The following is a 21,745-nucleotide window of genomic DNA, read 5'->3' as shown; positions in this document are numbered from 1 at the left end:
GTATGGATGTGCTGATTCATAACTCCCAATTTGTTCACTTAAAAATTGAAGATAGGAATTCAGTGCAGTGGTTGCTAACAGGCATCTATGGGAGTCCTAATAGGAGTTTCGGGAAATCGCTCTTTGAGGAACTTCACATTATTGGCAGGTATGCCAATTTGCCATGGTGCGCCATTGGCAATTTTAATGCTATTTTAAATTATCATGAACAAAGTGGAGGTCCCTGTCCGTATACATAGAAAAAAGGTTCTCTAATGGAAAGGCTTGATAGGAGAGTTTCTAACCTTGACTGGCAAATCACTTTTCCAGGGGCAGTTATCCAACATTTATCGAGTCTGAAGTCTGACCATTCTCCTCTCCTTTTGCGCCTTACTTCCCAGGGTGCAACTAAAATATGGGAAGGAGCCCTTTCAGATTCTTAGCCGTTTGGTTGGTTCACATTGATTTCAATAATGTCATTAACAGAGGTTAAAATCTTCAAGACTCTTGGAACACTTGTATGGAAGATTTCTAGCAGGAGTAAAAGCTTTGGAATCATAATGTCTTTAGCAATATCCATCGCAAGAAATAAAAAATTTTGATGAGGCTTCAAGGCATTAAGAATAGTCTCACTATGAATCTGAATCCTTATCTGGAGAAATTGCAGAGGAAGCTTTGGATGGAGTATGAGGAGATCTTGGCCCAAGAGGAATTGTTCTAGTTCCAAAAGTCTCGCGTTGTTGTTTGGGGACTGTGACACTAAATTTTTTCATGGCTCCACTATGGCCTGCAGGAGGACTGGAGGAGAAATCCGATTGAAGCTTTGCAGGATGATAATGGGTGCTGGGTGCGTGACCGCTTAGCCCTGGAGAGAATGGCTGCCACTTAATTTCTATAGTCAGCTTTACCGATGATGTTTCAGATACACCCTTTGTCTTGAGAAATAATTTCCTCTTCTGGATAGAGATGATATTGTGAGTATTGGTAGTAAGATCTCTCGTATGAAAATAAAGGACGCTCTGTTCTCTATGTGAAGTCTCAAGGCGGGAGAGATGGAATACAGGCAATTTTCTATCAGAATAAGTAGGACAAGGTGGGAACCGACCTTTGTAGTCTGGTTGAAAGGGTTTTTAACAGGCCCTTGGATGTCTGGGATATCAATGAGATCCTGATTACCCTTATTCTGAAGGTCGAGCCTACGGTCACGTTAAAGCAAATGCATCCTATTTCTCTCTGCAATGTCTCCTATAAAGTTATTACTAAAGTTTTATCTAGGAGGTTGAGAAAAATCATGGAAAAATTAGTGAAGCCAACTCAAAGTAGCTTTGTTCCGGGGAAGCATACCTCGGATGACATCATTATTACCCAGGAAGTCATTAACTCCATGTGAAAGAGGAAAGGAAAGAAGGGTTGGATAGCTATCAAGATCGACCTTGAGAAGGCATATAACAAACTAAAGCGGAGTTTTATCAAGGAAACCATGCAAGATATGGACCTTCCGGAGCATATGGTGGATATCATTTATGCTTGTATATCGACCGATAGGATGAGGGTTTTATGGAATGGAGAAACCTTAGAGGAGTTTGCCCCCACTAGAGGTATTCGGCAGGGAATCCACTCTCACCTTACTTGTTCGTTCTATGTATGGAACGCCTTTCTCACCTTATCAGTGCAGCAATTGAGATGGGGTTTTGGAAGTCCATTAAGTTGTGTAAAGTGGGTCCAGCCCTCTCCTACCTTTACCGCCTTGAGAAAGTATTCAAGCTGGAATATGAAGGACATCATCAAATTTATTTCAAGGGTGGTAGATATGGCCACAAATTTAATATGTGTTTGGAATTAGTTAGAGAATGAGCTAATGAAAATAAGAAGGTACCTCATATAGAGAAAGAACACCACTGAGAAGAAGGCGGTGGCTCTTCTACCCGCAACAAATAACAGGAAAAGGAAGGAAAGAAAGGACAATCCCAAAAAGAAAAGATCATATGGTGACAGAAAATTAGGGAATCACTAATAATGACCAGTAATCAATTTTAAATGAGAAAAATCAACAACCTTTAAATGCACCTATTAACAAAAAATATGCAGATATAAAAGAAAAAAAAAATTCTTTTGGACCTTGGTTGGTGGTAAATAAATCTCAAAGAATAAACAAGCAAAAACTTGAGAATAATAATATCAGCAAAAAAAAAAATCAATGACGTAGCCAGAATCAACTTGAATTAAATGGAGAAGATTAAGCTATAAATGATGTCATCAATAATTCTGGTAGAAAAGTAAAAAGAAAATCTAATTCTAACGGTTATTATCAGCAAATCAACAATGAAAATCAATGATGTAGCCAAAAAATAAGGTCAATGAAGAGTTCCACAAGCAAGAATATAGTGAAAACAAATCTGGAAATTAATAAGAAAATTATTGTCCAACAGCTACAAAATAAGAGTCTAAGACATACCAAGGTTGAGAATACACCAACTCCTAATGAGAACATGAAGTTTGACACTAACATCAAGAAAAAAGAAACTATGCATAAGGAATATTGAGACCAGTTTAAGAATAAGATTTACCATAGCCTCTAAAAGAGAAGTTTCATCTCCATTAACAGTGTATGTCCTTGATGCTCACTCTAGCTCTCTTATCAATAGGATCATGGGAGGAAGACCTAGAGCGTAAAGCTCGAAACACTACAAAGACAAGTCCCCTAAAATTATTAATAACAATGAGTAGGTTGCATTGTCATAATGAAGAAAGCCATGGCTGAAAAGACCCTTCTTGATGGGAATGAAGAAGTTGATGCTCCAGAATGTAACCTTATAAAAGAGTAAATGCTTCATCCTTGGCTTTAGGGAGTTTTTTTGCCCTTTTTTTTATTTTTTGCTAATTTAATGATGAATATTGTCATTTAGAATTGCAGCAGAGCTTCCTTTAGTGGGTTTAACTCTATTATCTCTGATTTAATGCTTAGATATAAATCTAAATTTTTTATTTTACTTTAAACTTATATTTTAGTGGCCAAAGCTGAAGTAGTTATTATGCACTTAGATATTAATTCATGGTGTATTCGTGAGGCTGAAGGCTTTTCTAGAGGAATTTAGTGATTTTGGATAAAGAATCTTAGAACAACTAGTACACAAATAGGATAGGTTTCAAAGTACACAAATAGTATATTCACATGGAAGCCAATTAGGAAAACAATAGTTGGTGAAATTTTTCTGCGATCAATGATAGTTCTCAAGTGGGTTGTAGAAGTGATCAATGGATAGGTTTCAAGTCAATCTCTTCCACTATTACTAGTCATAGGTGTGTTTGGATGGTGGCTTCAACTCCATCTTCACCCTAAATGATATCGGGGGTTCTTTTAATCTCACTCATAACACTAAAAGATTTATTACTTGTATGAATAACTTTGGCCTGCATTATTTAGGCTTTAACGGACCCCTTCTTTATTTCGCAAAGGAATAATAGTAAAAGATCACTTGAACTTTTTATTAGCAATTTTGACTTTGCTAATAAATTTACAGAAGGAGTTAAATATTTATCTATACTTAAATCTGATTACTTACCCATTTTCCTTGATTTTCATATTCATGCTATTGAGGATAAAGAAACACCATTCAAATTTTTGGCGTCCTGGATTCTCTGATACCTAACAGCTTCTCTGATACCTTTTCTCCCGCTAGAAAAATTAGATAGGGAGAAAGATGTGGTGGCTAAAAGTACTAAATAATTGAAAATAGATGCAAAAGAACACGTTGAAGCAGTAATGGAGGAAGTAATGCAAACTGATCCAGAAGAAAAAAAGATGAGGATAAACCACAATCTATGCCAAAAGACACTGCCATCATAGATACCGTAGTACCTCAACAAGTCAAAGCCTCTTATAGAGATTAGCTGATACCTGATAGGGGATGAGTTGGAGAAACTTAACCAAAAGGAAATTGTTCATATGGTGGCAAAAGAGTATCTCTCGGATAAAAAATTCGTGGAATCAGGAGATGAAAGACAGACTCTTTTCCATCCAAACCCAATGATAGATTGAGGTCACGCTTGAAAAGTATGACAAATTATGTTACCATGGATACAAACACTTATCGTGAGGTCTATCAATAAGACGATCTCTAGTTTATAAGTGATGGAGGTGGATCAATAGAAGGTGGAAGAAAAGAAGGCCATCTGGGTTATGGACTTGGAAATGGAATTTTCTTAATTCGGTTCTCTTACTATGAAGACTATGTCTACGCCTTGTATAAAAAGCCTTAGATGATCGCTGACCATTACTTCCTTATCCAATAATAGAGACCTTTATTCATACCTCAGAAAATACTATACAACTCCAGAAGGTTGCTGCCTAGAATTAGTTAGAAAATGAGTTAATAGAAATAAGAAGATACCTCATATAGATAAAGAACACCATCAGAAGAAAGGCGGTGGCCCTTCCACCCACGACATACAACAGTAAGAAGAAGGAAGAGACCATCCCAAAAGAAAAATAACATATGGTGGCAAAAAATTAGGAAATCAGTAATAATGTTCAGTAATCAATTTTAAATGAGAAAAATAAACAACCTTTAAATGCACTTACTTGTAAGGAATTTCTTGATACAAAAGAAGAAAGTTCTTTTGGACCTTGGTTGGTGGTAAAAAAATCCTTAAAAAAAAACAAGTAGAAAATTGGAGATAAAATATCAGCCAAAAAAAATCAACGACATAGCTAGAATCAACCTGAATTGAATGGAGAAGATCAAGTTATAAATGATGTTATCAATAATTCTGATAGAAAAGTGAAAAGAAATCTAATTCTAACCGTTATCATCACCAAATCAAAAATGAAAATCAATAACATAGCCAAAAAGTGAGGTCAGTGATGATTTTCACAAGCATTATCCTTTGGGGGTAGGATCGAATAGTAGCAGAGCGATGAGTCGTATCAAAAAGTTTCTAAAGTATTTCAACAGGAGGCTCTGTTGGGGTTTTGACAGAAGAGGTCGATTTGGTTCAACGGAGTATAAAAAAGGTCAAGTCTCGTGAGTCCCCATCGGAAAGGAAACTGTATAGACATTGTCCAAGAGAATCCACATAAATCTGATGGCAACTCAAAGATCTCGTATAAGGAGAGTCTCCTTTCACCACTAAGAGTTTTGATAGATAATATGTCCACCCATAGTGATGACATGGGGGAGGACCAGCCAAATCCGAAAGACCAATGGTATAGGGAGGATGACGATCTAAGTGAGAAGCCCTTTGATCCTTACCCTACTATTCCAGTGTCCAAGGAAGAGTTTAAAGTTTGGTGCAAGCCTTGGAAGAAGGCTTTAATCGTTAAAATGCTAAGAAAGAGAGTAGCCATTGGCTTCACCGAACAATGTCTTCATCGAGACTGGGCACAAAATAGGAGGATTAGGGTTATTGACATGGATCGAGATTACTATTAAGTACATTTTGATGAGGAGGAAGACTACTCACATGTGCTTATGGGAGGTCCATGGATGATCGCGGGACATTATTAAAATGTGAGGAAGATTATGGCTTGGATCCGCATTCCCAACCTTCTTATTGAACTGTACTACCACCGTTTCTTGTGGATGGTTGGCTCTGCCGTTGGGAATATGTTGACAATTGATCAAGCTACTTCTATACATTCAAGAGGGAGATATGTGAGGATTTGCGTCGAGATCGATTTGTGTAAGAAACTAGTTCCCAGAATCTCTGTCTTGGGAAGCACTCTTAATATTGTGTACGAAGGTCTTCATCTCATATGTTTCTCTTGTGGAAAAATATGGTCATAAGTTTGAACAGTATAGTGAAGATGGCGGGCATAAGGCTAATCAACCGGTGGTGGAGGCGGCCAGAGAAAAGGAGGGATCAACGATGATAAGGGAAGGGGCTGCGACCAACACGGGAAGGATAAATTTGGAAACTTTGGAGAATCATGAACACAATGATGAGCATATCGTGCATTGAGAAAATCAGGATCCTCCTTATTTTGGCCCCTGGATGATGGTAAAGAGGTATCCTAAAAGGAAACAAGAGAAAATCCTTATGAAAAAGACATAACGGAATCAGACCTTTAATGTCATTCCTAATAAGGAAAGTAAAGTCGCTACGAAGAACATGTTCAATGGGGGCAGGGTCTCGGTTTAATATGCTGTTTGAGGAAAGAGATGATGAGATGCAGGAAAGTTCTCAACTAAGTGAGGTCATGCATATCGAGCCCGAGAGTACTATTCTATATGAGCCCACTATGAAAAGTTCGTTAAAGAAAAGGACAGAATTTGCTGGCCTGGGCCCAAAGATCATGCCACTAACAGAGTTTCAGTTTTAAGTCCTTGAAAGACTTATGGGAGCTTCATTGGGCCTTCTGAGCAAGCCCAAACTACGGCCTGCATTATTTAGGCTTTAAAGAACCCCTTTCTTTACTTAGCAAGGGAATAATAGTAGAGGACAACGTTTTATTAGTAATTTATACTTTGCTAATAAATTTACGGATGTAGGAGTTAAACATTTATCTATACTTAAATCCGATTTATTACCCATCTTCCTTGATTTTCATATTCATGTTAATGCGGATAGAAAAATACCATTCAAACTTTTGGCGCCATGGATCCTCTAATACCTAAACAGCTCCTCTGATACCTTTACTCCCAGTAGAAAAATTAGATAGGGAGAAAGATGTGGTGGCTAAAAGTACTAAATAATTGAAAATAGATGCAAAAGAACTCGTTGAAGCAGTAATGGAGGAAGTAATGCAAACTGATCCAGAAGAAAAAAAGATGAGGATAAACCACAATCTACGCCAGAAGACACTGCCGTCATAGATACCGTAGCACCTCAACAAGTCAAATCATCTTATAGAGATCAGCTGATACCTAATAGGGGATGAGTTGGAGAAACTTAACCGAAAGAAAATTGTTCACATGGTAGCAAAAGAGTATCTCTCGAAAAAAAATTCGTGTAATCAAGAAATAAAAGACAGATTCTTTTCAATCCAAACCCAATGATAGATCGAGGTCACGCTTGAAAAGTATGACAAATTATGTTGACTATGGATACAAACACTTATCGTGAGGCCTATCGATAAGACGATCTCTACTTTATAAGTGATGAAAGTGGATCAATAGAAGGTGGAAAAAAAGAAGGCCATCTGGGTTTTGGACTTGGAAATAGAATTTTCCTAATTCGGTTCTCTTGCTATGAAGAGTATGCCTACGCCTTGTATAAAAAGTCTTAGATGATCGCTGACCATTACCTCCTTATCCAACAATAGAGACCTTTATTCATACCTCAAAAAATACTATACAACTCCAGAAGGTTGCTGCCTAGAATTAGTTAGAGAATGAGTTAATAGAAACAAGAAGATACCTCATGTAGAGAAAGAACACCATCAGAAGAAAGGCGGTGGCTCTTCCACCCACGACATACAACAGTAAGAAGAAGGAAGAGACAATCCCAAAAGGGAAAGAACATATGGTGCCAAAAACTTAGAAAACCAGTAATAATGATCGGTAATCAATTTTAAATGAGAAAAATTAACAACCTTTAAATGCACTTACTAGTAAGGAATTTCCAAATACAAAAGAAGAAAGTTCTTTTGGACCTTGGTTGGTTGGTGGTAAAAAAATCCCAAAAAGAAAACAAGTAGAAAATTGGAAATAAAATATCAGAAAAAAATCAATGACATAGCCAGAATCAACCTGAATTGAATGGAGAAGATCAAATTATAAATGATGTCATCAATAATTCTGGTAGAAAAGTGAAAAGGAAAACTAATTCTAACCTTTATCGTCACTAAATCAAAAATGAAAATCAATAACATAGCCAAAAAGTGAGGTCAGTGAAGATTTTCACAAGCATTATCCTTTAGGGGTAGGATCGAATAGAAGCAGAGCGACGAGTCATATCAAAAAGTTTCTAAAGTATTTCAACAGGAGGCTCTGCTAGGATTTCAACGGAAGAGGTCGATTTGGTTCAACGGAGTATAAAGAAGGTCAAGTCTCGTGAGTCCCCATCAGAAAGCAAACTGTATGGACGATGTCCAAGAGAATCCACATAAATCTGATGGCAACTCAAAGATCTTGTATAAGGAGAGTCTTCTCTAACCACTGAGAGTCTTAATAGATAATATGTCCACCCACAGTGATTACATGGGGAAGGACTAGCCATATCCAGAAGACTAATGGTATAGGGAGGATAAAGATCTAAGTGAGAAGCCCTTTGATCCTTACCTTACTCTTCTAGTGTCCAAGGAAGAGTTTAAAGATTGGTGCAAGCCTTGGAAGAAGGCTCTAATCGTTAAAATGCAAAGAAAGAGAGTAACCATTGGCTTCACCGAACAATGTCTTCATCGAGACTGGGCACAAAAAGGGAGGATTAGGGTTATTGACATGGATCGAGATTATTATCTAGTGCACTTTGATGAGGAGGAAGACTACTCACATGTGCTTATAGGAGGTCCATGGATGATCGCGGGACATTATTTAATTGTTCAAAGGTGGAGGCCCTTTTTTCTAATGTCGGAGAATCATGTGAGGAAGATTGCGGCTTGGATCCGCATTCCCAACCTTTTGATTGAACTGTACAACCACCGTTTCTTATGGAGGGTTGGGTTTGCCGTTGGGAATATGTTGAAAATTGATCAAGCTACTTCTATACATTTAAGAGGGAGATATGTGAAGATTTGTGTCGAGATCGATTTGTGTAAGAAACTAGTTCCCCAAATCTCTGTCTTGGACAACACTCTTAATATTGTGTACGAAGGTCTTCATCTCATATATTTCTCCTATGAAAAATATGGTCATAAGTTTGAACAGTGTAGTGAAGATGGCGGGCATAAGGCTAATCAACCGGTGGTGGAGGCGACCGGAGAAAAGGAGGGATCAACAATGATAAGGGAAGTGGTTGCGACCAACACGGGAAGGATAAATCTGGAAACTCTGGAGAATCATGAACACAATGATGAGCATATCGTGCATCGGACAAATCAGGAACCTCCTTATTTTGGCCCTGGATGATGTAAAGAAGTATCCTAAAAGGAAACAAAATAAAATCTTTATGAAAAAGACATAACGGAATCAGACCTTTAATGTCATTCCTAATAAGGAAAGTAAAGTCACTACAAAGAACACGTTCAATGGGGGAGGGTCTCGGTTTAATACGCTGTATGAGGATAGAGATGATTAGATGCAGGAAAGTTCTCAACCAAGTGAGGCCATACATATCGAGCCCGAGAGTACCATTCTATATGAGTCCACTATGAAAAGTTCGTTAAAGAAAATGCCAGAATTTGCTGGGCCCAAAGATCAAGCCATTAACCAAGTTTCAGTTTTAAATCCTTGAAAGACCTAGGGGAGCTTCATTGGGCCTTCTGAGCAAGCCCAAACTACGGCCTGCATTATTTAGGCTTTAAAAGACCCATTTCTTTACTTAGCAAGGGAATAATAGTAGAGGACAACATTTTATTAGTAATTTATACTTTGTTAATAAATTTACGGTTGTAGGAGTTAAACATTTATTTATACTTAAATCCGATTACTTACCCATCTTTCTTGATTTTTATATTCATGTTAATGAGGATAGAAAAATACCATTCAAACTTTTGGCGTCATGGATCCTCTGATACCTAAATAGCTCCTCTGATATCTTTTTTCCCACTAGAAAAATTAGATAGGGAGAAAGATGTGGTGGCTAAAAGTACTAAATAATTAAAAATAGATGCAAAAGAACACATTGAAATAGTAATGGAGAAAGTAATACAAAGTGATCCAGAAGAAAAAAAAGATGAAGCTTAACCACAATCTATGCCAAAAGACGCTACCGTCAAAGATCCCATAGCACCTCGACAAGTCAAAGCCTCTTAAAGAGATCAACTGATAAGGGATGAGTTAGAGAAACTTAACCCAAAGAAAATTGTTAACATGATGGCAAAAGAACATCTCTCGGATAAAAAATTCATGGAATTAGGAGATGGAAGATAGACTCCTTTCAATCCAAACCCAGTAATAGATCGATGTCACACTTGAAAAGTATGACAAATTGTGTAGACCATGAATACAAACACTTATCGTGAAGCCTATCGATAAGATGATTTCTACTTTACAAGTGATGGAGATGGATCAACAGAAGGTGGAAGAAAAAGAAGGCCATCCGGGTTATGGACTTGGAAAAGAAAATTTTCTAGTTTCATTCTCTTTCTATGAAGAGTATGTCTACGCCTTGTATAAAAAGCCTTGGATGATCACTGACCATTACCTCCTCATCCAACAATAGAAAGCTTTATTCATACCTCAGAAGATACTAAACAACTCTAGAAGGTTGTTGTTTGGATAAAAATTCTAAACTTGCCACCTGAACTCTATAATAAATACTTCTTATGAATGGTTGGTAAAATCCTTTATACCATGCTAAGGATGGATGAATTAACATTAATCAATTTGAGAAGCAATTTCGCTCGTATTTGTGTTGAAATTCATTTAAGGAACCAATTTATCCCATTCTTTACAGCCTTGGGAATATATTCAAGCTAGAATACAAGGGTCGTCATTAAATTTCTTTCAAGTGTGGTAGATATGGCCATAAATTTGATGTGTTCCTAGAATTAGTTAGGGAAGGAGCCAATGGAAATAAGAAGATACGTCTTACAGAGAAAAAATATCACCTGAAGGAAGGTGGTGGCTCTTCCACCCATGACCAACAGCAGTAAGGTAGGAACGGACAATTCTAAAAGTAAAAGAATATATGGTGATGAAAAATCAAGAAATCAGTAATAACGATTAGTAATCAATTTTAAATGTGAAAATCAACAACCTTTAAATGCACTTACTAGCAAGAAATCTATGGATACAAAGGAAGAAAGTCCTTTTGGATCTTGGTTGTGGTAAAGATACCCTAAAGAAGAAACAAGCAACAATTTGGGATAATAATTAATAAAGAAATAAAAATCTGCTAGCTACCAAATATGAGGTTCTGAATTAAATGGAGAATATCAAGCTATAAATGATGTCAGCAATAATTCTAGTAGGTAAGTGAAAAGGAAAACTAATTCTAACGATTACCATCAGCAAATCAAAAATGAAATCAATGACTTTGTCGAAAAGTGACTTTAATGAAAAGTTCCACAAACAAGAATATAATAAAAAAAATACAGAAATTAAAAAAATTATTGCCAAATAGCTCCAAAATAACAGTCTAAGACATACCAAAGTTGAAAATACCCCAAATCCTAATAAAAGAATGAAACTTGACACTAACATCAAGGGAAAAGAAGCTATGCATAAGGAATATTTGGACCAGTTTAATAGACTGAGGAATAAGATTTAACATAGCCTCCAAAATAGAAGTTTTATCTCAATTAACAGTGTCCTTAATCCTCACTTTAGCTCTCTTATCTCTAATCACTATCATGACACTAATAGACTTATTATTTGTATGAATAACTGCGATCTATATGATTTAGGCTTTACTAGACCTCCTTCTTTACTTAGCAAAGGAATAATAGTAAAAGACAACTTGAACGTTTTATTAATAGTTTTTACTTTACTAATAAATTTATGAATATAGGAGTTAAACATTTACCTAAACTTAAATCTGATCACTTACTCATCTTTCTTGATTTTCATATTTATGCTAATGAGATAGAGAAATACCATTCAAATTTTTGGCACCCTGAATCTTCTGATACCTAAATCTAGGGGGCAGCAGTTTTATTAAATTTTGGCCAACATGTAACCAGTAAAGGAAGGTGAGCCATTGGATGAAATCTCATACCAATCTCACACCATCAAATCATCATTGATGGCTAGTTGATGGCTAACAATCACAAAAATTGCTGGCCCTAGCATTGCTCTTAAAAAAAACCACCCCAATTTGGCAAGTAACACCGTATCTCATATTAATATTGTAAAGAATCAGAATCCACCAAATTTTGATTTTGGACCATGAATAACAGTGAGAAGACCTATAGAAAGAAACAAGAGAAAATCATGGTTAAATCCAAGGAGATCCGTTATGAGAATGTGGTCAGGACTAACATGGAAGGGAATACAATTAATGTGGACCAACATATTGAGAAAAGATCCCAATATATCTTGTACGAAGAAGAGAATGAAACAAATCCTGAAGATGGCATGTAAGGCAATGTCAATAATGAGAAGGCCATGCAAGGTGGGTCCGATATTGTGGTTGTTACCAAGGAATTGGGCCCAACTCAAATCATAAAGAAAAAAGTGCTAAAATAAGGAGCAAGCAACAATCCCTAAAGCCAAAAAGAATCACAAGTCATATTGGTGGGTCAGGTCATACGGGTAGAGATAGCAGGGCCAAAATTTTAGGAGAAGGTAAAGACAACATTGATAAATCCAACAAGACTATATCTAAGAGTGGGTGAGAGAGTAAGAGATAGAAAAATACCATTCAAATTTTTGGCACCCTGGATCCTCTAATACTTTAGCAGCTTTTTTGATACTTTTTTTTCCACTAGAAGAATTAGATAGAGAGATCATTTATCCCCTTAGCTCTTTGTTTTCTGTATTAAAAGATTCTCTCATTTAATCTCTAAGCTAGTTGATGAGAGAAAATGAGAACTTATCAACCCTTTTTAGGAATGATACAAAATATTTCATTTTGTTTTACAAAGGATCTGATCCTCTTTGCCAAAACTACTAAGTAAGTAAATACTATTAAAGAAGTCAGGAAAAAAAAAAATTAGCTTCAACAAGTCTTATATCTACTTTTCTAAAAATGTTAACCATACTATCAGACAGCAGCTTAGCGAAGACCTTAGCATCAATATGACAACTAACTTGAAAAAATACTTAAGAGTGCCTCTTATTCACTGTTAGTGCAACCAGCTCCACTTTTAGTTCATCATCGATAAGAAAATTGATAAACTTTTTTGGAAAAGCAAGGATGATGCGAGAAAGATGCACTTCCTAAATTGGGACTATGTCTGTCAATCGGAGGAGAAAAGAGGGCTGAGTATCAGAAAGACCCATGATTCTAATCGGCTTTTTCTTATGAAGCTATCTTGGAATATGATTCACAATAACTGTGGGGATGGTGCTATTCCCATTGTTCGCATGAGGGCCAACAACTCTAACGCATGGAATGGGATAAATTTGTCTGGAGTTCGTTCAAAACAAATCTCATTTGGCGTATTGGGGATGTACGAAATATCGATTTTTGGGAAGATCACTGGCTCCCAAGCATACCGAGGCTAAAAGAGTTTGCTTCAATCAATTTGGATGAAGATAAAGAAGGTTGTTGCTTACGCGACTGGCCAGGGTATCTAGGACTGGGAAGCTATTTTACATGTGCTATTGGAAGATTTGGTTTTTCAGTTTCATACCACCAAGGTTTGGATTCATGATGAACATAGGCAAAATATCTTTTACCATGGCGGAACTCGGGGGTTTGTATGTTGGAATCAAAGTTGGAAGTGCAGATAGATTCAGCGAATGTGGTTCAACTCATTCAAAACAGAACACTTCAATTCACGCTAGCACCTCACTTATCCGAGCCATAAAAAATTCGCTTGCTAGCCCAGGCGACTACAGATTACAGAATCACCCACATCTTCAAGGAGGCTAATTCCGCAGCATGCCCATGACATCCCTTTTGGTTTTCAATAAAAAAAAAAAAAAAAATCTATCCAACAACTAGAAATGAATTTTAATTTAGAACTTGTTACATCATTTTGACACAACCAGTAGGTAGTTCATGATGGTGCCTTTGAGTTTGATGTTGTAAATGTATTGATCTTAAATATACTCGCTAGTATCATATACGTCTTATTATTTAAAGAGAAAGTATGGGAAAACAATTACTTGAATGAATAATGTGAACAATGATTTAAAATTAAAAAGTCAATTATAATTAAAATTCATATTTTTAGATTAATTATCTAATTATGAAATTTTAAAATTTGAAAAATTAGGATTTATAGTTTAAGCCATTCCCACTACACACAGTTACTTCTAATACCTTCATTTGCTTCCAGTCTGATATCCCTTCTCGTCGTCGCAGTCTCACCTGTGCCATTGCAACCACCGCCCCCCTCCCGGCAGAAAGTTCCGACGCTCGCATTATCTCCCACTGACGCCGCCGTGGTTCCCCGCACACACCACCGTCACCTTAAATTGTGGCCCTTGTTCCTCCGTATTCTGGTGATCTCCGATCCCCCACTTCCTGGTGTGCCCCCCCTTCCTGGCCGGCAAGAATTCCAGGCACCACTGCAGCAGATTCCGTTGACGCACCAGCCTATTCTAATTGCGATGCGCCAAGACAAAGGCATAGCCAACCAAGCTGGCAAGTATGCCCGCTGCTTGATCCCAATCCTCTTCGCGCATGGCCTTCTTCAGTCCATTCTCATGTTCTTGCAAACCCAAAGCATTGTCTTCCCAATGGTCATAACCTCTGCACTTACGGCGCTGTTCCACATCCTTCTCTGTTGGCTTCTTGTATTTTGTTGGTTCTTCTGTTCATTTATCTCCTTTTTTATGCAGATGGTTATTTTAATTTATGTAGATGATTATTTTAATTGGATTAGTTTAGTTATATATAATTAAAATATGTTGGATGTTCAATTCATTAGGTATGCGGATGATTATCTTTGTCACTAAGTGGATGGTTATTTTTACTAGGGGTGACTTGTGTCGGCGTGTGGCAAGCCAAGCAATGACGGCAAAGTGGGATGATTATTGATGAAGGTAGGGATGACAGCTGGTTGGGGAAAAAAAAGGGTATTGAAGTGAAATGTTTTGATAAATTAGGATTTGGGATAGTTATTTTTTTGGAATAACTAAGTAGATTTTTTTATTTGGATGATTTTTGGAGTGTTTTTTATTTTTAACATGTATTGGACTAAATCTACAACCCATTATTCACATTGTTTAAATTCCCCATTGTCTCCCTAACCGAGTTGTTATTTAAAGGTTGCTGAATATCGGAATTTGGTACATCACAACTTGTATTTTGACCATTAAAAATGGGCCATAATCAATCTCACAAAATTTCATCATCCCTAGCTTCATCTTTCACAAAAATTACTAAATCTGAATACAAATTCGGCGTCTGATGAAAAAAAAAAGAAAAGAGAAAGAACTACCGGATTGTGTAGTGATTTTAGCTCCATCTTCTCCTGTCCTCTTCTTCATCTACTGGAGCATACCATTGTGGTCTCCCTTTGGTGTTGCTGAGCCTGTAGTTGAGGAGGACTTCCTCATCTTCAAGAGCTCTAGTAGCTACCAAAACAAGAGTTTTCAGTGTCGCAGCATTTGTTGATGATGCACTTTTTCTAGACACCCCAGATTTGAACCAAAAGCTGCCAAATCTCCTCATGTTCACTTCACCGTTTCCAAACATAACATTTGGGATGTAAACTCTCATGTTGTCTTCGGTTAATGGGAAGTCATAAGGGCAAATCATGACATTTGGTTGCACCCCTTTTGGAGGGTGATTTGCAAAATGAGCTAAAGCTAAAGGGTTTCTACGCTCAAGTATTTCATTCTTGGATCCAAGTTTGTTGCCTTCTAAAGGCTTACTAAGAAGTTTCCAGAACTTCTCTGAGCCTTTCTCGGCTCCTTTCACATTGGGTTTGATTTCGCCCATTATTCTACCACTCCATGGTTCTCGCACTTCACCTCCAGAGCCCCAAGGTTGGGCATTGATGACATTCCCATCGTATCTAGTAATCAAATAGGGATTCTGTGCATCAACCTTGGGGTATCCGGGAATATACCGATAGAAAGCTGGAGAATAGACCACCCCAGGATAGAAGGCAATTACAGCACCAACATCTGCTGCGCCATCTAAGAATAGACCCTGGCCAGCATCCTTGTGGGGTATTTGAGAAGATTTAACATCAAGTGTGAAGCCAAGTTGATTTTTTAATTTCTGAGAAACTTCTGCTTGGCTTAATGGCCTTGTCTGAGGGACGTCTGCACAGAAGTTACATCAATGAGTTATTATAGTAAACAGATAAACCAGGGTAGCAAGTGAAAGATGTTGTGCTCATAACAAACAGACATGTCAACTTGATAGTGTGGGAATTTCTTAATTCAAAGGCATAGAACCACGATAATAATGGCTAAATGGCATCTGTTCATTTATAAAGGAGAAAATAGTAATGACCACAGGCTAGTATCATATCCATGACCTTATATGATCCTAAAGCCTTCATAGTATTTCAGCCACATGAAGAGGGAACTTAATTGGTTATATCATGATTGCATAGTTTTAGTAAAATATGAAAATATGAAACATGGGCATGGAAATTTGATTAGAGAAAAGTTTTCATATTCCAGTTTTGAACAGGCGCTATTGTACTTGGCTTATAACTGCTAAGGCTCCTTTCACTCAAATTAAGTATAATATAACCTCAACTGAATGAATTGACACTACTTATTAATGATGAGAAATTTCAATAGAAGATGAAAAGATTGCAAAATTTAAATAAAAAAGAAGAGGGGAAAAAAACTGACCGGGATTGATAGGTGTATTGCTCCTACCCACAGCAAAACTAAGCCCACTTCGATGAGGCAAAGTATTCGTTTGCCGAGATAATTCAGAGAAATCATTCACCATCTTTTTGTTTGGCAGAAGAATTTCATCCATGAAGGTGCAAAATGCTTTGATTTGTGAATGAACATTTTCTTGAACTTGCATCTGTTGATCAGCAAAAGAGGCTTTATTGGCCATTTCAATAATTTCTTCGACATTTGCTTCATCTGCACTCTTCCCCAACTGATTGTAGCTGGATAGTTAAGTCTTTGCATGAGAAGAGTATATCAAGATGTTGAAAAAGAAAAGCATCAAATACACAACAAAATTGAAATCATTGGAACCAGCATAATGCAATCCCATGTTGGCATATAAACGATACTCATCCATTTATGTAATCATAACATTAAGGAACCAACATCTCATATCTCATGCTAACTTAATCCTTGAGCAATCTTTTTCCCCCCAACTTTTCTTGCTTTGGAGGACTCAGGACTCTCCTCTCCAGTTCTGATCCCATCCTTTTCTCTTCGACTAAAAACATTGTGTGTTTTTTTGAATTAAGGAAAGAAAAGAAAAATTGGGCTTTGCAAAATTCAAATAAAAAAATACAATTCAAATATGCTGCATGATAGTTGTTCGAGTTGGGGATGTCCTAATAAAAGCAAAACCTGAACTATAGATACAGCAAGGCAGATATATTGATTATTAGGACTTAGGAGACATTCATTTATCAACAAAAGACAACTCACTCTCCTAAGAGCATATCTGAGATTATTAGGAGGTACAGAACAGAATCCTGCCTAAGAAGCTATGGTGGATTTCCATGGTCCAATTAAAAATATATAAAAAGTAACAGCTTCTGCTAGATCAAGGACTAAGATATCAACAATCTAGCCACTAAATATAAAAAGGGTAACAAAGCAAAAATATAAAAGTTTAATATTTAAGGTAGTATTTGCCACTTCTGAACATCAGTAATAGCTTATAAGCAAAACATAGTGGATGAATGGAAGAGATTCAGGGATGCAAAAATATTGATTCAGGGATGAAATAAACTATAAACAGCAATGTGTAAAGAGGATGAATGGAAGAGAGAGAGAAAAAGAAGAATGCAACGGAACTCTGCATTAGCTAACAAAGCAAGCTGATGAAGAAGATACGGAAAGGAATAAAATTTGAAGGAGCAGCAGCCAGCAAGAGAGAGAGAGCATAAATTTACTCTCATTAAAAGCACTGACCTGGAATAAAGGAACAAGCGGTTAATGTCAGCTTGAAATTGTAGTTGTCTTGGATCCTTAGAAAAAGAAGGGCGTTTTGCAAGGATTTTGGCGCCCTAAACCAAATCCAGAGCAATAGAAGAGTGGGATTTCCATGATATATAGTGAACTAGTTTAGTTTTGTCATAAGATAAGCATATACCTCGGTGAATTTCTTGAAAAAAAGAGCCATTGGTAACTGGTGTTCACAAATAAATACACTGCAAAACACAAGAAGCATAGTTGCAAGAGTAAACCCCCATGAACCCTGGAGTAGAGAAACTAGAAACACAGAATTAGCATTACCATCAGATCAGAGCACGGAAAGGACGGCGGCGCGCTGTGGGTGCGGGGAGAGAGTCCCGAGTCCGTGATGGCACCTATGCCCCTGTAGCTGTAGCGATCTCTACAGTTGAAGAAAGTACAAACCTCAGATAAATGGATTATTTTCGGGTCGGGTCCGGTAAGTATGCGACCTTCGTTGTTGTTTTTTACTTTTACCAAATGCCATGGATTTCCAAGGCTTTTTTTTCCATTTAAATGAAAAAAAAATGTAAGAAAGAGAAGAATTATGCATATAAACATTACGATTTATTTTCCATCCCCAATCCTGAGAAGAATTACGGATTTCCTCAATGCTTGTTTTGATAAATCTACGAGCTTCTCGAATCCCAAAATTAAGGTGCCAGAAGTTAAATTTCAATTAAATTAAGAAATATGTTCTTTTATTAATTTAAATTTTGGAACAAAAAATAATTTTTGATTCGGAAATTGGTGGTGCTTACGTTACCACACACGTGACACACATGCACCACATCCACAATGAAGGGTGAGGAGAGAATACTTACAGGAAGAAGATTCTTATAGGTTTAAGCCTCGAGATTAAGAAGATGCATTATTTGCATCCTTCCCTTTCAAGCTCGTAGAATGTATCTATCCTTCTGTGCCCCTCAATCACCAACAGGTAACTAAATTAACTACTACTATATATTCCATTTAACTACTCTCATTCACTATATACTTCCATTATTGTTACTTGTTATTAAAATTTGATTATTAATTTATTAACACAGTAGTGGTCAATTAGCTTATAATATATAATTCATACTATCTCATATATTTACACTACTCTTTCTTTTTTATTTATCTTTATCTATTTATTTTTATCCAATGATAATAATATTTTTTTATTATTTAACCATATTTTCTAAAAATATTACTCAAAAAAATTTATTAAAATAAAAAAAATATAACTTTAATTTTAACAACATTTATATAATCACAGTAATCACTATAAGCACAGACATATATACTAGTTCCACCAATAGACATATGCATAATTTGCAAGATAAAAATAAGCTTCAGTTTACCTCACTAACTGCACTGTTTCCTTCCTAGTTATGTAACTTCTCTATGGTTTCTGTTCCATGTGCAAATATCGTCTTGCCATAAGATTTTTAATTTATATATTCTTGGGCCAAGGCGCCAAGCTACAATTTTTTTTTAAAATATATATTTCTATATAAATATTTTGGGGTCAATTTCATGTTAACTCACAAACATATTCTTTGTCCACCTTCTCACATTCAAAATAAATAAATAAGAGTTGGTAGGAGTGAGCAAGAATAATAAATTGGTCATAAATAAAGATTGTGATTGCTAGTAGTTTGGTACTACTTACTCCAAAGAGTTAAGACTTAGAAGTCAAATCTGATGTTGCAACCAATAAAAATGCAAAGCAGTGAAAGAAGAAAGCTGAAAAAAATGTGTATATTTGGCCTTATATATTGTTAGAATTTTGTGTGTCTTAGGTCTGATGTGTTGATAAATTTGATAGCAACATATGCTGAAATCTGCAAAATCTGCTCAGGCACTCATTAAGAACATCCCACAACTCAACGTTGCATTCAATGCAACTTGGGATTCGGTCGAAATTCAATGCAACTTCTTATAATTATATACATCTTCATCCTTCAAATTGAAATTAATTGTAATGTCATGTACGTACAACGTAGTGTAGCTTTGAAAATCTTTCTCATTAAATCGTTATTGAGCACAGTAATCCTAATAAATTGAGCTTTTTGTTAACAAGTATTCATAGAATCTTCGGTATAATGTGATTTTGCATTTGCTATAAGAAGGTGCCAAGGTGGTGGAAGATGAGAGATTGCCAGAAAGGTACAAAGGTAATATACGCAATTTATGCAATGGCCAGAATGGAGAGCATATGGCTTCAAGGTCAAGGTCAAAGTCAAAGTTAAAGTCAAAGTCAAAATCAAAGTCGCTTCATTTCTAAGTCTGCATACAAGTTCGCTGCTTGGGCAAAGACTTTCCATACTATCAGATGAAATACGCCGCCGCCATCATTGTCATTCTTCCCCTACACCGCCCTGTTCTCCCTAAACTCTCTCTCTCTTTAAGCATGGCTTCGATATATGCTTCGCAAGAGTCACCCTTCTCCACTTCTTAAATAATTTTTTTCTTTTAAATAAAAAGTTCAGCGCAATAAGGTGGAACAGGTAAAAAATATAAATTATTAGGTAATAAAATAAAAAATTAAACTGTAGTTATTTTTAGCATTGCCATCAATAATTAGAATAATCAAAATCAGCTTATTTTTTGTAACTCTTAATCGACTTGTTGATAATTTTCGCAACAGAGTATTCTAGATAATAGCACAAATTCCATTAATGGACAATAATCTGATAAACCTGTTTGTCCACCCTTAAGCCGTGTCTTAAAAAACTTTTCAATCTTTTACGCTAATAAACACCCGATCAATGCGACTACACAATTGGCCCCTAAACCAAGTAATTAAACTTACGATCATTCATCTCTAAATCCACCAACTCTATATCTTGTATTCAGTTTAAAATCTGCTGCTACTACTGTTAATGTACTAGCTCCTTTACTCTTATCCACTGTCACAACCTCATTAAGATCACTCATGTAGCAAATTGAGACTTGACATAACCCAGAGATAAAGCTCAGTTCTTCTCACTCAGTACTCTCTGACATGCGCACAGTACACCAAGCAAAATGCACAATTGAAACTATTATTCGTCAACACCACTTCTACAAACAACCATCTCTCTTCTTTGTAACAATTACTCGACTTAAATATCATGTCGTCCCACATCAATAATAAACCCCCAAGAACACCATCTGATCCCACAAATTTCCAGCCCACCACATCATTCTTCCAAATTCGCACTACATCAAACTTAGTCACCACCTATTTTTTCATTTCTATTAATCCTAGCATGTTTACCTTATTTTTCTCTTAAAATTTTTCACCATTTCCAGCTTTCCGTCACCCCGTAAACCCCTTACATTCTAACAACTGTAAATCATTTAAACATTGTATACACACCTTATTTCGATTTTTAGGATGAATCTTTCCTGCTTTTTTCTTTTGTTTTGCTTGCCTCCTTTTCTGTGCATTCGCTTCATTTTGAGTTTGAAGAATGCCATAATGTTTTCTTCCTCATCATAAAGAACAGCTCCTAATTTCACTACCAAATTCCAAGTCACTCTATTTTCAATCAAATCTTCTTTCCAACTTCTTCCTTGCTTTTCTAGGTCTGGCTCACTGCCTACATCCATTCCAAGACCTCCAAAGTCCTCCAAGTTTCTTTAATTCCCTTCCTCTTCAAAGCAATTTTCATTCATCACTAAATTTTCAACCCCTACATCTAATTCTTCCGCTTTAACATTCCTCATCCTGTTTAGAGCAGTGTTCATCTTCACACTTCCATTCAGCCTATTTGCGGTGGCACAGGTACCATTCAAACTCCTTATCTCCTTCCTAATCATTGTTCCCCTGCCGTATCGTCACTATATGTGTGAGCATCTGTATCAATCTCAACAAGCATCATGATCATCTTCTCATTAGAATGTGCCTGCATCCCTAATGCAGTTTCTTTGTTGCTATATTGTTCCTCGCACCTCTGACAGACCACAACCCGGAGTAGACTGGTTCAGCGGTGACTTCATGAGGTTCTCGCTCTCTACTA

General features: G+C 36.6%; 2 protein-coding genes and 1 long non-coding RNA gene across 5 annotated transcripts; 2 read left to right on the top strand and 1 right to left on the bottom strand.

The window, feature by feature from the left end:
* The first annotated feature begins 11,909 nt into the window (after nucleotides 1-11,909).
* Nucleotides 11,910-14,736, top strand: LOC127743103 (uncharacterized). The gene is made up of 3 exons (XM_052255759.1): nucleotides 11,910-12,100; nucleotides 13,970-14,436; nucleotides 14,613-14,736. The coding sequence occupies exons 1-3, from the start codon at nucleotides 11,910-11,912 to the stop codon at nucleotides 14,648-14,650; spliced, it is 696 nt and encodes a 231-aa protein (XP_052111719.1). The 3' UTR covers nucleotides 14,651-14,736.
* A 137-nt stretch (nucleotides 14,737-14,873) lies between these two features.
* On the bottom strand, nucleotides 14,874-18,403 carry LOC107471938 (uncharacterized). 3 transcript variants are annotated; one of them, XM_052255857.1, is made up of 6 exons: nucleotides 18,318-18,403; nucleotides 18,036-18,135; nucleotides 17,893-17,950; nucleotides 17,712-17,806; nucleotides 16,452-16,723; nucleotides 14,874-15,908 (listed from the first exon to the last, which is right to left on the bottom strand). In XM_052255857.1, the coding sequence occupies exons 3-6, from the start codon at nucleotides 17,920-17,922 to the stop codon at nucleotides 15,094-15,096; spliced, it is 1,212 nt and encodes a 403-aa protein (XP_052111817.1). In that variant the 5' UTR covers nucleotides 17,923-17,950; nucleotides 18,036-18,135; nucleotides 18,318-18,403; the 3' UTR covers nucleotides 14,874-15,093. The 3 variants fall into 3 exon arrangements, with proteins under 3 accessions (XP_052111817.1, XP_020988295.1, XP_052111818.1); XM_021132636.2 differs by lacking the exon at nucleotides 18,318-18,403 and having other exon boundaries at nucleotides 18,036-18,236; XM_052255858.1 differs by lacking the exons at nucleotides 17,712-17,806; nucleotides 18,318-18,403 and having other exon boundaries at nucleotides 18,036-18,234.
* A 207-nt stretch (nucleotides 18,404-18,610) lies between these two features.
* Nucleotides 18,611-20,646, top strand: LOC110276067 (uncharacterized). The gene is made up of 2 exons (XR_002368462.2): nucleotides 18,611-18,693; nucleotides 19,871-20,646. It is a non-coding gene; the product is annotated as an uncharacterized LOC110276067 (long non-coding RNA).
* The last annotated feature ends 1,099 nt before the right edge of the window (nucleotides 20,647-21,745 follow it).

This window comes from Arachis duranensis, chromosome 10 (assembly GCF_000817695.3).
Source record: "Arachis duranensis cultivar V14167 chromosome 10, aradu.V14167.gnm2.J7QH, whole genome shotgun sequence".
NCBI lineage: Eukaryota > Viridiplantae > Streptophyta > Magnoliopsida > Fabales > Fabaceae > Arachis > Arachis duranensis.
This window is presented reverse-complemented; position numbering and strand designations above follow the sequence as displayed.

What these genes read in the sequence shown, in the direction of transcription:
- LOC127743103 (XM_052255759.1), top strand. Translation starts at nt 11,910, where the DNA reads ATGAATAACAGTGAGAAGACCTATAGAAAGAAACAAGAGAAAATCATG. An exon ending in ACAAATCCTGAAGATGGCAT is followed by an intron (nt 12,101 to 13,969) that starts GTAAGGCAATGT and finishes ATTTGCTTCCAG; the next exon opens with TCTGATATCCCTTCTCGTCG. An exon ending in CTGTTGGCTTCTTGTATTTT is followed by an intron (nt 14,437 to 14,612) that starts GTTGGTTCTTCT and finishes TATTTTTACTAG; the next exon opens with GGGTGACTTGTGTCGGCGTG.
- LOC107471938 (XM_052255857.1), bottom strand. Translation starts at nt 17,922, where the DNA reads ATGGCTCTTTTTTTCAAGAAATTCACCGAG. An exon ending in TTTTCAAGAAATTCACCGAG is followed by an intron (nt 17,807 to 17,892) that starts GTATATGCTTAT and finishes GATTTGGTTTAG; the next exon opens with GGCGCCAAAATCCTTGCAAA. An exon ending in CAATACACCTATCAATCCCG is followed by an intron (nt 15,909 to 16,451) that starts GTCAGTTTTTTT and finishes ACTTCTGTGCAG; the next exon opens with ACGTCCCTCAGACAAGGCCA.